Source organism: Musca autumnalis, unplaced genomic scaffold (genome assembly GCF_047663935.1).
Source record: "Musca autumnalis isolate F117 unplaced genomic scaffold, ASM4766393v1 scaffold_5, whole genome shotgun sequence".
NCBI classification, from domain to species: Eukaryota; Metazoa; Arthropoda; class Insecta; order Diptera; family Muscidae; genus Musca; species Musca autumnalis.
This window is the reverse complement of record NW_027412088.1, coordinates 21182064-21197888: the sequence shown is the minus strand read 5'-3', so window position 1 is coordinate 21197888 and position 15825 is coordinate 21182064. Positions and strand designations below refer to the sequence as shown.

Sequence of the window (15825 nt, the reverse complement as noted above, 5' to 3'; positions counted from 1 at the left end):
TACCTTTGAACTTGCCGACGATAATGTGGAATAGTATTAAAGTTTTGCGGAGGGGCTACTTAAAGGAATAGACGATAAACCAAGTGGATCTGATTTTGAGAGTCATATCTTTATACCCTCAGCATTTTGGCTAAAGAGGGTATTTACACTTTGATACGACCAAAAATGTGCCTCATCGAAATAATGGTTTTAGACCCCAAGTATGTTTGTACAATATCCATTTCAGACAATTTTGAGTAGATCTAGCAATGTCCGTCCGTCTGTCTGTCTGTCCGTCTGTATGTCCGTCTGTCTGGCTGGTGCGCACGATAACTCTCGAACGGATCAACCGATTCGGTTCAAATTTTGGGTATCGAAATATTTTGTCCAGATTCGATTTAAGTTTGAAGATGGGCCATATAGGTCCACTCCTTCAGGTACCTCCCCCACAAATGTTCAAACATTTTCGCACTATTTGTGCGGACGATAACTCTTGTAGGGAATAACCGATTTGGTCCATACTTTGCACATCGTGTAATTTCTACCAAACTTAGATGAGGTTCCAATATGAACTCAATCGGTCCACCCCTTCGCGAACCTCCCACTCGGAAAAGTTCAGTTTAGGAACTGGTCTCGAATCGCTTTGATTTTTGTTTACGAAAGTTGTATTCGCTGTCCTCTATACGACGCTGTAAGTTTCATTAGGGGCAAGTCCATACTTCCTGAGAAAATAGCCTGAAAGTTACAAAAAACCCTATGACACCGTGTGTAGTGGTTGGAGCACAAGATAACTCTGGAACGGATATGCCGATTTCGTCCAAAACTTGGTTTTCGTAATATTTTGTCCAAACTTAGTTCAAGTTCAAAGATGGATTATATCGGTCCACACCTTCAGGTACCTCCCCCACAAAAGTTCGAAAATGTTCGGAAAATTTGTGCGTACGATAACTCTTGAAGGGAATAACCGATTTGGTCCATACTTTGCACATTATGAAACTTCTACCAGACTTAGATGAGGTTCCAATATGTACTCAATCGGTAAACTCCTTCGAGTACCTCTCACACAAAATTTCGGAAAAGTTCAGTTTAGGATCTGCTCTCAAATCGCCTTGGTTTTTGTTGTAACATCTTGTATTCACTGTCCCCTATACGAAGGTACAAGTTTCCTCAGGGGCAAGTCCATACTTCCTGAAAAAATAGCCTGAAAGTTGAAAAATAAACCCTATGACACCATGTTTATGGGTGGAAGCGCAAGATAATTCTCGAACGGAAATGCCGATTCCGGCCAACATTTGGCCTTCGTAATATTGTTTCCAAACCTACCATGGTCTATGTCGGTCCATTCCTGTAAGTACCTTTTCCGCAAAATTTTTGAACTTTAAACCTAATCACCATTTTTGTCGCTTCATACGAACAAAATTTTGAAACCCCTAAATACATAAGGGGGTTTCTGAGTGAAATCGGACACTTTTTCAAGATGAGGTTTTTGATTTCCTTTTTGGGTTTTGTTGTTTTATTTAGGAATTTATCTTAAACATCTTAAAAAGTGCTTAATTTGTCTATTTTGAAAATGGATTAGCAATAAGTGTACCAGCCGGACAATAAGCTTAATAAATTGTTAATAAAATAACTACGGTTTGGGAATTACATGAATGGGCATCCGAGCAAATAATATACCAATTATTAAAGTAGGACTTTCCCAAGAAGATGTTTATTTAAATACGAAAGTGGAGTTGCATTTGAGATATGAAGTGGCTAAACTTGTCGCGGGCACAAAAAAACGCCACTCAATAATGCCCACTAATGCTGGTACACTAATTACAAAACCGTTCTTAAAATCGCAAATTGAAGGAGTTTTTAAGATGTTCAAGATAAATTTCTAAATAAAACAACAAAACCAATGCACAGTGGATCCACCCATTGGCCAAAAATAAAAAAATTAATGTCAAAATTTTGGTACAACATCTGGCAACTCTGACAGCTATGACATGGACATTTTTAAATATACATTAGTTTTTGTTTGGTTCGAACGCGATATTATTAAGAATAGCTTCAAAACACAGAACATGTGACTAATATTTTTTGTTGTGAGTACAACCTATATTTTAAGTGCAAGTAAATATATTGAAAATATCGCGAAACTAATACGTATAGCAAATTATAGTGGATTTTGAAGGAGGAGGTAATAGCTTAGTTTTCATTAAAAAATAGTGTTTTAGCGTGTTGTGGAATTCCAGTTAGCTGCATATTTTCTTAGCGTATTTTGTAATGCCAACTCGATCCTATATTTAAATTTGACCTAAGGTTTTAGTCATGATGCGCACCAGTGCCCACCTCGGGAATAATTTTCCAAAGTAGGTCATGGGTTTAAGAGTATTCAGTATTAAAATCAGCTGCAATCTAGTGCCAGACTATCAACGGTGGGTCGCTGACTAAAGCTGCCATATAATAGGGTTTCTACGGATATATTCGAGTATAACTCTGTTATCTGACCACGTACATTAACATAATTGGCATCAGTGGCAAGATGAAGAAATCTTCTTCCAAATAAGTCTTACGTTGGTGGTAAGTGCCTTCCAGGAAGAACGCTATATGATCTATATTAAACATTTTGCAAATTTTCAGACAAAAATATTGATTTTTTTAATCCGCTAAATCTTTCACACGGGTATTGGACAATTTTATAGAATTGTTTTTAATGGTGTCAGGTAGATTTTAGTCAACGCACCAATGTGCTATCTTTACACATAACAGATGTCGGCCATAAATAGAAAGGGTCGGTAATAAAATAGTGTATGTTTCTTATCACCCGCAACGCAGTGTGTGCGTGGTGTGCATGATGTATTTATGTACACAGCGTACATTACTAAATGTATTGTCTGTGTGTGTTAGTTTTAAGAGTTGTAAATATTTTGTAGAATAGTAAATAAAATTTGAGTTTCTTTCGAACCATCGAAGAAGATACATCACCCGCGTGTTTTCGTTCTTGGGTTTTTCCTTAGGTTTTCTTGGGCTGCATTGTAGTGATGAGGCTAGGAGTCGCCTCATCATTTGGTGACCCCAAAGTGATTGTTATATGTTTAGTAAAAACACGTAATAGATCCGCTATTTAAGTGACGTGGTAGGCTCGCAGTTCCAAAGGAGAACGTTGTGTAGTTTATACGTGTAGTGCAGTGCTGTAGAAAAAAGTGACTGTGTTAGGTTATTAAAAGACGCATACTCGAAGCAAAGAGTATGTTAGGTCAATTTTAATAACAAATAAAAAAAAAAAATAATAAAGTGACAAAAAATATAGCTCGCGAAAATGAATTTCGAAGAATTCATCCAACATCAAAGGATGTTGGGCGAGTATATAGTGTCCATTGATTTACAAATATACAAAATTGCTCAAACAAGTGTAGCCAAGGAAATTAGGGAAAAGTGTTCCAAAATAGTTAGTTCTTTCGCGGAAGCAAGAACGGACTTTTTAGGTAACGAAAGGGAGCTCCGACGTATGGAAAAAGTACCATACGATCATTGCATATTCGCTGTGGGAGTGCAATATGCCGTTAAAAGCATAGAGGAAAACATGGAAGCTATGGGTTTGTTTGTGCCTATAGAAGTGCCACGTTTACATAATGTAGATTTTATAGCTGAGGTGAACAGCTTAAGTTCATCGGAACAGTGTGGAAAGAAATCCGGACTGCTCCAAACAGGACCGCCAAATATTAGGGAAACAATTAATTTAGTAGATGCTTCTTTTGATTTTTGGGGGGAGATTAGAAAAGCTCTTTTCTCAAGAACAAAAGACTTCGAAAAGAGTTATCAGTCATTATTGTCACATTACGTGCGATATTTGGAGGTAATAGGGATAGAGGGTGACTACACAAGTCATTACCATTATCTGCAAATTTGTTACCAAATAGTAAGAAGTGGGAACATTTTAAGAGTAGCACCAAAAAAGGTGAACATAAATTATGAGGCACAGTTCTCAGGTAGTTTAGGGCCTACACAGGAAGTTGTTAGGAGCTCGAAAACTGAGAATGAAAAGGCGTGCGTGGATGTTTCGCGAAAATTAAAAAGTGAAACAAATCGATTACGAGAAGAAAATGAGCAATTTAAGTCCAAATTGGATCAACAAATCAAGGACTGCCGACTTGCTGAAGAAAAGGCTCGCATGTATGAGTCACAGGTCACTGACGTTACCGTCAAATACAATGCTGCTTATGCTGAAAAGGAAAAGGCTGTGGAAAATCTTTGTGAAGTGCAGAAAGAATCGGAGTGTCTACGACAACAATTGGACGAAGCTCGTAAATATTTAAACGCTGAATCCATGATCCGTACGGATTTGCAAAACCGCATTCAGAGACTACGCGAAGAACTCACGTTTAAGGAGCAAAGTCATTTGCGAGAAATTGATGAAATACATTCTCGCCACCAAGCTGAAATCAGTGCAGTGTTACAACAGTTGCGTGAACAACACGAAGAACAAATGCGCAAACTTGAAATGATGTACCCACAAGAGATTAATAGTCTTCAAGCAGAAGCCAATCATAGCTTGAATAGTCGCATTAATGAGTTGGAAGCTACAAATGCTGCATTGAATACCCGTAATCGTGATTTGGAGGAATTGATCCAACAGGAACGGACATGCCATGCTGCTGAGGTAGTAAATCTGGAAGATGAATTGCGACGTCTACGAAATGGAATGGCACAACAACAACTACAAGAAGAAAGTGCTATGTACAACAAATTACTGTGTGACGTAGAAGATATGAGTCAACCCAGCAGGGAGAAAGATCACATCGAAATTTCCCAAAGTGATTTTGAAGAAATGGTACTGAAGAAAGGTACTAAAGAAGTACATATCGGTGGTGTCCAATTTAAAACTAATGCCAATGACAAAGAGAATGACGTCAATTTCCATCGCTCAGGCACCATTGAGGGTGATATCAACAAATTGAGAGTTAGTGCAACAGATGAACCTCCGATCCACATGGTTATGAAGTCACAAGAAATACAAGGTGGCGCTAGCAAAAAGGCATCGATGTTTAATGCCAATGAAGAAGTTACCGGTTATCGCACAACCAGAGCTGACGCTAGCAATGTTTCAGGTTATCCTCTACGAAGAAAATGGATTTACCACGTAATTAAGCAATGGAAAAGAAGTCCCCGTCCGAGCTGGTTGCTGAAGGTGTTGGGTGCCATCACCTAGAATTAAGTTATAATAATTGTTGCATTCATATAATTAGTTTTAGAATATAAGTAATGCCTTCAGCAGTTACAAAATTAAATGTAATTGCAATATTACTAAAAAAAAATTTAGTTTGTAAAAGATAAGATACTAATACATACAATTGTTAAAAGATTAGGATCTTTTCACGGCGGGGAGTATGGACAATTTTATAGAATTGTTTTTAATGGTGTCAGGTAGATTTTAGTCAACGCACCAATGTGCTATCTTTACACATAACAGATGTCGGCCATAAATAGAAAGGGTCGGTAATAAAATAGTGTATGTTTCTTATCACCCGCAACGCAGTGTGTGCGTGGTGTGCATGATGTATTTATGTACACAGCGTACATTACTAAATGTATTGTCTGTGTGTGTTAGTTTTAAGAGTTGTAAATATTTTGTAGAATAGTAAATAAAATTTGAGTTTCTTTCGAACCATCGAAGAAGATACATCACCCGCGTGTTTTCGTTCTTGGGTTTTTCCTTAGGTTTTCTTGGGCTGCATTGTAGTGATGAGGCTAGGAGTCGCCTCATCAGGTATAAAGGAAAAATTGTATTGATAAATTTTAAAAAATTCAGAAGAAATAGTAATTGTCCGAATCCCATTACCACATAGGACTTAAAATTTTTGTAATTGAACGTAGTTTAATACAAAAATAATTAAAGAAAATCGAAGGGGTCGAACATCTTTAAAAATGGATTTTAAATATTAAATCGCAAAAAAAACATCCAAGCCCACTGTGCAATTTTTTTTTTTGCTATTTTTTATTAAATAGCTGATAAAACAACAAAACATACAAAAAATATATTTTCAAATTGGACCAATATTAAAGAATTTGACTTTTTCAAGGTGCAATATCTCTGGAACCGTTAGTCAAAAAAAAATCTGAAAATATACTAAAATGTTTTGCTAATGAGCAGCATCACCATAGCAAAAATTGAAGGAAATCAAAAACCTCATCTTGAAAAAGTGTCCGATTTCACTCAGAAACCCCCATAAGTTTTTTGTGAAAAAAAGTGTTTCAATTTGCACAGGCTGAGGGTATATCTCTGTTGGCAAAGCCGACTGATACTTTTTTACTTGTTCTCATGAAAATCTCTCCTGACGTGTCTGGGTGGGGGAAGCCTATCCCTTCAATAGTGACAGGAATGCTCAATGCAATAACACCCAAGGAGGTACTGCGTGCGTACATACATATATAGACATTTAACTTATCACATATGTCATCGACGATAGAACCCGACGCCAAGACCGTACAATCATCTGCATACATACATTACGGTCTCTATGCCGTATGAAGAGTGTGGGATTTCAGAAAGGTAGAGGTTAAACAGTTCCGGAGGGAACTCCCTGTTCCACTCTAGGGGTTTTCGACTTCTTGTTTCAAAATTCCACAAACGACCGGTGTGCACACATATAGTTGATTATCCAACCTTTCAAACACGGTTGGAGGGTGGTCTTCTCTATTTTCTCGAATAGTTTGGCATGGTTCACGGTATCGAAGGTTCATTCCTCTAGTGATATGTGTGGATATGGCGTGTAATGCTGTTGTAGTACTATGCATTTTCCAGAATCCATGATGATATTGGAAAACAGTTTCTCATGAGGAGGAGTAGTGCATCAGAATCTTTGCTACTACCTACAGGAGGGAATCGGCCTGTACGATTCACCTCTGCTAGCGTTCTTGCCTGGCTTCAGTAGTGGTACCACTCTGCCAACTTTGCAGGCTTCTGGTACAATAGCACGCTAGTTAACACTCGCCTCCGGGTCCATCAATCGAGATTCCATGTCTGCCTATCACTCTCGGGGTGCTATATAAACAACCGGTTACAAGACACGCGCACCTCTTTAACAGAATTCGAGAGTGCTTCAACCGTTGCCCACAATTCACTGGTCCAACCACTTTTTCTGCTTTTTTTCGGCTACTAGCCTGTTGACTTCAAGAGTATGTAATCCAACTCTTGGGTCTTCAGGTTTTGTACGACGAAGCTCCTCACGCTCATTTGCTTGTCCCGTCGCCCCTGTTGAGAAATTTGGTCTGATTTCGGATATTCGGACACAATGAGCAAGCGGTTGCTGTAGTGATAATGCCCCGAAAAGTTCTCTCAGCTACCCGAGGATCTCAGGAAATATGTATCACTCTGAAAAGGCGAATCGTAAATTCTCTGAACCCTCCGCTTTCCCATGGTTCAGAAAAGTACGCCGTTCAGAGGTTATGAAGTCGGTTGACCGAACCAAGTAAAATGACGGGTTACAGATCTGGTGCAGCAATGGTCATATCTGGCGAATTGTGGCAATCTTCTCTTATCCCCGTAGTAGCGTCGTGCTGCAAAACGTGGTGCTATCAATTTGCTTAGCCAGCGCTGTACCCCTCTGGTCATTGCCTAGGACGGAATGCCATAGCTCACAATGGGCATTGAAGTCACCTAGCGCCAGATGGTTTCTGCCCTCTAAGAGTAAACTAATATCGGACATATAGCCTGGGACACTGCTATTCGTCTGCGATATTTAATCAAGAAGCAGCTCTACCTCGGCAGTAACGCTCTTTACTGTTACCCCCATACATTTCGTGTACGGTTCACTAGTGGCAAGCTCAAGCGAGATAGGTCTGTAATGGACAGACTGGTGTATTGGCAAGCCAAGTCCTCCTCCTCCGCTTCTTGAGCGATAATTCAAACAAGCTACGGGCGACCATGAAGTTTTTCCGACTCATATAATCGACAATTTCGCTGACCTTATTGCGGAGACAGTTTAGGACGCGCAGCTGTCTTCCTGACAGCCACTTCACTCGGAGACCATGAAGTCCATTGTGATCGTCCTGACTATTGTTCGTTATGATGTTGTTGGAGGTTGTGTATGTTGATTGAGTTGATGGATGGTAAAGATGATACTGTCGTTGTAAAGACTGGATTGAGTGATGCTGTGTGGGTGGTTGACATGATGACATATGTGGCTACAGATGGTGATATGGAGCTATTGAGGGATGAGATGGTTGGATAGTTAGGAGAGCAGAGGGAGTGAGGGGTAGTGAAAAACAAGAGGGAAGGATGAAGAGAACAAATAAGTAGAGAGAAAGTATTTGGTAGTTTATAGGAAAGAGAAAGTTAGTCTAGAGAAAGATTTCTAGATTATTCAAGTCTATACTGACCCTCCCATAGCCATTTAAGGCTCTTACAAAATGTAACCAGAATGTAGTGTCAATAGAGGAGAAGTAAGAAAGAGAGTCAATCACATATACACCAAATAGTCTATGCCCTTTGACCATCAGTCTAGGGCATCGACAAAGAAGGTGCTCGATTGTCTCCGTTTCCTCTTCATCCTCACATAGCATACAATACTCAATGTAGTTTTCATCCCACTTACAAGTCATGGATCTAATGCTACAGTGGCAAGTTATAACCCCCGTAGCAACTCTGATTTCTGGCTTGCGCAGTGAGAGAAGGGACGCCGTTCTACGCCCTGAGATTGCCGGCCAGATTGACTTCGATACCTTACAACCAGGTATTTCCTGCCAATTTCTTACGGTTTTTTCTGTGTAGAACTGGCTGAGTTTGCTGAGGAAGAGGGTGGCTTGACATAGTCCTCTACCCTGAGGTAGGACTGAGAGCCTCGCCTTGCTAGTTCATCAACAATCTCATTCCCCTCAACATTGCAGAGTCCTGGTACCCAACAAAGGTTGACGCGTACGTTGCATGTTTTTAAGATGGATCTACACTTTTGAACAATCCTAGATTTAATAGTATAAGACCCTACCGCCTTAAGGGCAGCCTGACTATCCACATATACTGTGACTGTCCTGCCTGCGTTGTCCGTCAATCCTACCACTAATTCTAGGGCTTTCATTACTGCAAAGACCTCCGCCTGAAAAACACTGCAATTTGTACTAAGCTTAAACGAGCGTTTGATATTTAGCTCTTCGCAGTACACCCCCGCTCCAGTACCTTCACGCATCTTCGAACTATCAGTAAATATGGGAAGGCTATCGGGTAGTGGTCTGCCCTGCTCCCATTCACTCCGTCAGGGATTATTACATTCGCTACATCAAAGTCCAGTAAAGGCGAAATGTAGTCAGTTTCATTTCTCCCGTTGCTTAATCCGATCTGACTGCTTAACTTTTGTAAAATGCTAGCGTGTCCAGACCCCGAAGAACGCCAAAAGTTGAGATCCTTGAGCCTCAGGGTACTACGGGATGCTAGATATTGAACAGAGATATCAAGGGGTTGAATGTTCAATACCGCATTCAGTGCTGCCTGAGGGGTGCTCTTTACTGCTCCAGTGATAAGAAGTGAAGAAGATCTCTGCACAGAAGATAGCCTGGAAAAATTGGACCTATTGCTCAGGGCCTGCCACCAAACAAGACAACCATAGGTCAGAATGGGGCAGACAACTGTCTTATACAGCCAGTCTACCACATGAGGTCTCAGACCCCAACTTTTTTCTATGGAGTTCTTACATATTGTTGTGGATACTACAGGCGTCTCTAATTACGTCAACGACGTTAGAGGCAGTTTGGGAAATATTCTGGCGCAGCAAGCAGCAAAATACCCATCGCGATTAAGGCCCGGGGACCCCCCATACGCTCTGGCCCCTGGTCGAACATTCCTGCCAGTCAATCCGGTGCATAGTACCGCGCGCTGTGGGATTGATCCTCCATGGGGGGTGCCTCTGGTGATTGGCTTCCTCACAAAACTCTCACCAATATATAAAATTCGTTAGGATAGAGGAAACACCCATGTGTTCTAGAGCCAAGTAAATGGAATCGAATTTCACATTATTACATCAAGAAAGGCAGCTAAGGCATGATTTGAATACTCCATGTTCTTCTCTAACTTCATATAAAATTCAATCAACTGGAATTCAGCAAAAGTGTTCCTCTTCAATTACAAATTACAAAAACACCATTTGCGTTGGTTTTGGCAACTTTAGGGTCATTATCAAAAGGCAGACATGGACTTCCCCAATAAATTATATTAATTCTACAACGAACGCACCTTTGTTTGGTTGATGACGATAGGATTTCGGAGCTGGTATCTCGAGTGATATATCCAATCAGGACGATACGATACCCAATCAGGACGACACGAACCTTAAACTACAGTTGGGCGAACATTTTTGAAATTTTGTGGTGGAGCTATCGGAAGCCTCTGAAATCTTAACTTTTAAGGCTAATAAACATCCCACCTGATATCAATTACAAGCATTTACCACCCAAAACATTTTTAAATCAAAACCCGAATCTCTATCCTTCGTATCAGCCACAAAAAACTTGTAATCTTAAGGTGTCATTAAAGCACAGACACACCGAAAATTGGATGCCGTCCCCCACCCAAAATATTGGTGGGAGGATTCTAACATTATTACAAGGTTAAATAAAACAAAACAGACAAACAAAAATAAAAAATAATCACAAAACAAACAAAATCTTATGATGGTTTTAAAGTTTTATTTCAGCAAAGGTTGGTTGGTTGGTCGACAACTACAAACATTAGCCAAACAGTGACAGGGGTCGGGCAGGCAGGCGGGTTTTGATAAGATTTTTTCCAAGCGATAAAAGAACATTTTGTTGTATTTAGTTAAGGGGTCGGGGGGAGGGTTATGGCTGGCAAAGGAAATGTTTATATGAATTACACATGCCACAGTTACAACCACAACAACAAATACAAGCAAAACATGAGAGGGCCCGGCCCGGTCACACTTACAAAACGAGCAAAATGTAAATAGCTTTTCTTAATTTTAAGGCTTATTAATAATGCAACAGCATCAATTCAATGAATTTTTGACTTTTCTGCTGACTTTGAATACGTGCTGAAGCATTACCTGATGAGCTTTACCGTGAGTGTATGTGTGTGTGTGTGGAAAGTTGCTAACACAGCTCCGAACTATAACTCCATGCATACGTTGTATGCTGGCTTGTTTTTTCTCGTTCTCCATTTCATTTGATATCATTCACTTTCGGTATGAACCGTGAGCTGGCAGGGGGATGGAGAGAACACCAATGGTCTGAATGATAGCCATGCAAAAAAGGACTTCTTTGCTCGATATTCTTTTTCTCTTCACACAACAACACATCCACACAGATAGAGGAGATGGGCAGCCGAACGATTGGCATATCTGTTGCCTGTTTAAATTTGCACGTAAATGTGTAGAGGGAGGGGGGCGAAATGAAAGTAGACAACCCTTACGTGCGACAAATTTACGACTTTAAATGCGGACAGGAAAAGTGCTTACCGCAATTTGTCTGGGCATTTATGAGTTTCTCATGTGAATTACATTTTATAAGAATACACACACACATGGTAACGTGTGTGTGTTTGTTTATCCATGTTAACATTTATTCACATATGCTGCTTATATTGTCTGTCCGTCTGTCTGTCTGCCTGACAGTGTGTGGTTGGTATCACCACAATTTGTGTTTTTATATTAACAGCTTAAAAATGCACAACTACTTCGAAGCTAAGTGAAGTGGAGTAGAGTCGAGTGGATGTTGATGGCTAAGATCAGCATCAAAAAGTTAAGAAATCAAGTATTTTGTAAAGGATACTTTTCAATTGAGTCACATTGTAAGTCTGTCACGAGGTAAAGAAATACTCTATGTTCAAATATTAACATTCGTATATGGCCATCATTTACTCAACTTAACGGATGTTGCCAGAAAACAATTAGGCTACAAGTATTTCCAAACAAAACTTGGAGTTTTAAGAATTGAAGTGGGTTTAAGGGATATAAAGGAGGACACCTTGTGGACAATAAACTTGGGTTTTTGGGATATTTTAGAGGACACCTTGAGGACAATAAACGTGATTTTTTTGAAAGAATTTTAAGAGGCCACCTTGAGGACAATAAACGTGGATTTTTCTAAGATTTTTAAGAGGACACCTTGAGGACAATATACGCGGATTTTTTAAAGATTTTTAAGAGAACAGTTTGAGGACAGTATACGTTGATTTTTTAAAGATTTTTAAGAGGACACCTTGAGAACAATAAACGTGAATTTTTTAAAGACACCTTAAGGACAATAGACGTGGATTTTTTTGAAGATTTTTAGGAGGTAACCTTGAGGACAAAATACGTGGATTTTTTAAAGATTTTTAAGATTTTTAAGAGGACATCTTGAGGACAATAAACGTTTAATTTTTAAAGATTTTTAAGAGGACACCTTGAGGACAATAAACATAGAATTTTTTTGAAAAGTTTTAAGAGGACACCTTCAAGACAATAAACGGATTTTTAAAGATTTTTAAGAGGACACCTTGCGGACAATAAACGTGCATTTTTTAAAGATTTTTAAAAGGACGCCTTGAGGACAATAAACGTGGATTTTTTAAAGATTTTTAAAAGGACGACTTGAGGACAATAAACGTTGATTTTTAAGATTTTTAAGAGGACCCAAACAAGACAATACGCGTTGATTTTTTAAAGTTGTTTAAAAGGACGCCTTGAGGACAATATACGTGGATTTTTTAAAGATTTTTAAAAGGACGCCTTGAGGACAATAGACGTTGATTTTTTAAAGATTTTTAAGAGGACACGTTGAGGAAATGAACTTGGGTATTTAAAAAATTTTTTAGGGTACACCTTGAGGACAATAGAAGTGAATTTTTTATAGATTTTTAGGAGGACACTTTGAGGACAATAATCGTGGATTTTTTTTAAGATTTTTAGGAGGACACCTTGAGGAAATGAGGTTGGATTTTTTAAAGATTTATAAGGGGACACCTTGAGGACAGTAAACGTTGATTTTTAAAGATTTTTTAAAGAACACCTTGAGAACGTTGATTTTTTAAAGATTTTTAAGAGGACACCTTGAGGACAATAATAGTTATTTGTTTAAAGATTTTTAAAAGGACACCTTACGGACAAAAACTGTTTTAATAGAGATTTTTGGGAGGACCCCCTGTGGACAATAAACGCAGATTTTTTAAAGATTTTTAGGAGGACCCAAACAAGACAATAAACATGGGTTTTTTTAAAGATTTTTATGTGGAGCCAAAGACGACAATAAACGTGGATTTTTTAAAGATTTTTAGATGAACCCATTGAGGATAATAAACCTGGATTTTTCAAAGATTATAGGTGGTCACATCGAGGACAATAAGCGTATATTTTTTTAAGATTTTTAGGTGGACACATCGAGGACAATAAGCATGTATTTTTTAAAGATTTTTAGGTGAACCCATTGAGGTCAATAAACGTGGATTTTCAAAAGATTTTTAGGTGGACACATTAAGGACAATAAACGTATATATTTCAAAGATTTTTAGGTGGGCCTATTGAGGAAAATAAACGTGGATTTTCAAAAGATTTTTAGGTGGACCAATTGAGGACAATAAACGTGAATTTGAAAAAAATGGTGGACCCAAAGAAGAAAATAAACGTGGATTTAAAAAAAATGGATGAAACAAATTGGAAAATAAACATGGAATTAAAAAAATGGATGTCCTAAGGAGGAAAATAAACGTGGATTAAAAAAAATTTGGAGGACCCGAAGAGAGCAATAATCGAGGATTTTCAATAGAGTTTTAGGTGGACCCACTGACGAAAATAAACAATGATAACAATACAATAAATAAATAAAGACTTTTAAGAGGACACCTTGAGGACAATAAGCTTTATTTTCTTACAATTTTTTAATAGGACACAAAGACCTGAACCTGGATTTTCATAGATTTTGGGATGTCCCAAAGAAGACAATAAACGTGGGTTTTTTTAAAAATTTTTTCGAGGAACGAAAGAGGACAATAAACGTGGATTTTTTAAAGATTTTTGGAAGGTCCCAAAGAGGACAATACACGTGGATTTTTTAAAGATTTTTAGAGAGCCCAAAGAGGAAAATGGTCGTGGGTTTTTAAAGATTTTTAAGAGGGGCTAGAGATGACAAAAATCGCGGCTTTTTATAGAATTTTAAGAGAACGTAGAGATGACAAAAATCGCGGATTTTTAAAGATTTTTAAGAAGGCCTAAACAGGATATTATTTGTCGATCTTAAAAGATATGAAGAGGGCCTATAGTGGACAATATATCTGGATCTTTAAAACATTTTTAGAGGACCCAAAGATGACATAGACGAGGATTTTTTTAATGATTATTGAAGGATCCAAACAGATCAATAAACGTGGATTTTTTTAAAGAGTTTTAGAAGGACCCGCAGAAAACAATAAATTTGGATTTTTAATATTATTAAGAGGACCCAAAGAAGGCAATAAACGTGGATTCTTAAAGATTTTTGGCCTCAATAGCACTACGAGGGCGGTTCGGAAACTTCTTAGCCTATCAATGAAAGAGAATATTTAGTTTTTCAAAAATATTTTTATTTTTCAATATAATCTCCTGAAACTTCACTGTACTTAGTCCAACGCTTTTCTAGCAATTCTATCCCTTGATTAAAATAGTTTTCCTCAAGGTCTTCAAAATAGTGGTTTACAACTGTAATTGCATCTTCATTTGAGGTAAAACGCTTGCCAGCAAGGAATTTTTTTAGATTTGGGAACAAGTAAAAGTCACTGGGAGCTAAATCAGGAGAATAAGGTGGGTGGTCAAGCAACTCGTACTTTAATTCGTTGATTTTAGCCATTGTTAAAACACTCTTGTGCGCTGGTGCGTTGTCTTGATGATAAATTATTTTTTTGTGTTGTAAGCCAGGACGTTTTTCTCGAATTTGTACATTTAATTGACCCGAAAGGTTGCAACAGTACTCTGAATTTATTGTTTTACCCTTTTGCAGATAGTCAATCAATAAAATACCTTTGAAGTCCCAAAAAACCGTTGCCATAACCTTACCAGCCGATTGAATTGTTTTCGCCTTCTTTGGGGCACTTCCCCCAGCTTCAGTCCATTGTTTGGATTGTTCTTTTGTCTCTAGAGTATAGTGGTGGATCCATGTCTCATCAACAGTTATGAAACGACGCTTAAAATCCATTTTATTTCGCTTAAAACAATCCAAACAAGCTTGAGAAATGTTCATTCTTATGCGTTTTTGATCGACTGTTAACAAATGCGGCACCCATCTTGCAGAAAGCTTTTTCATCTGTAGTTATTCATGCAACATTAAATGGACTCGATCATTTGAGATGCCCATGATATTAGCAATTTCACGCACTTTTATTCGTCGATCATTTAATACCATATTCAATGCTTGTACGACCACGTTTAAATTCAGCAACCCAATTTTTTAATGTTGCATATGAAGGAGCACTTCCACTTAACACATTCACCATATCATTATGAATTTCTTGTCCCGATAAACCTTTTTTATGTAAATATTTAATCACAACACGCATTTCTAATTTTTCCATTGTAAAAAAATTGCGGATGTATCTGTTTTGAACACCTGTTTCTATATGAAGGAGTTGCCAGATCGAAACAAAATTTAACGTGTGTTCATAACGGAGATGGAAGATTCCAAAACACTTAACTTTTTTCTGTTTATACCGCGCTTTTTGTGCTAGGCTAAGAAGTTTCCGAACTGACCTCGTATGTTTCCCCTAAAAACGATTTCCCCCTCACATCTTCCAAGAAGATTTTTTCATATGAGTGCTGTCCCACTTCATTTGCAGCACATACGGCCTTATTCCAATGGTGTGCTAAGAAGCTAGAAAATGCGGCTAGTTTTTTATCCACCTTGTGATACAAT

At 38.3% G+C, this 15825-nt stretch overlaps 1 protein-coding gene across 1 annotated transcript in view; it reads left to right on the top strand.

The window, feature by feature from the left end:
- Positions 1-4135: 4135 nt before the first annotated feature.
- Positions 4136-15825, top strand: part of LOC141406221 (uncharacterized) — a 112129-nt gene continuing 100439 nt past the window's right edge. Inside the window, exon 1 of the mRNA XM_073991421.1 lies at positions 4136-5072. Within this exon, the coding sequence (XP_073847522.1) occupies positions 4136-5072 (937 nt within the window). The remainder of the gene's footprint in view (positions 5073-15825) is intronic.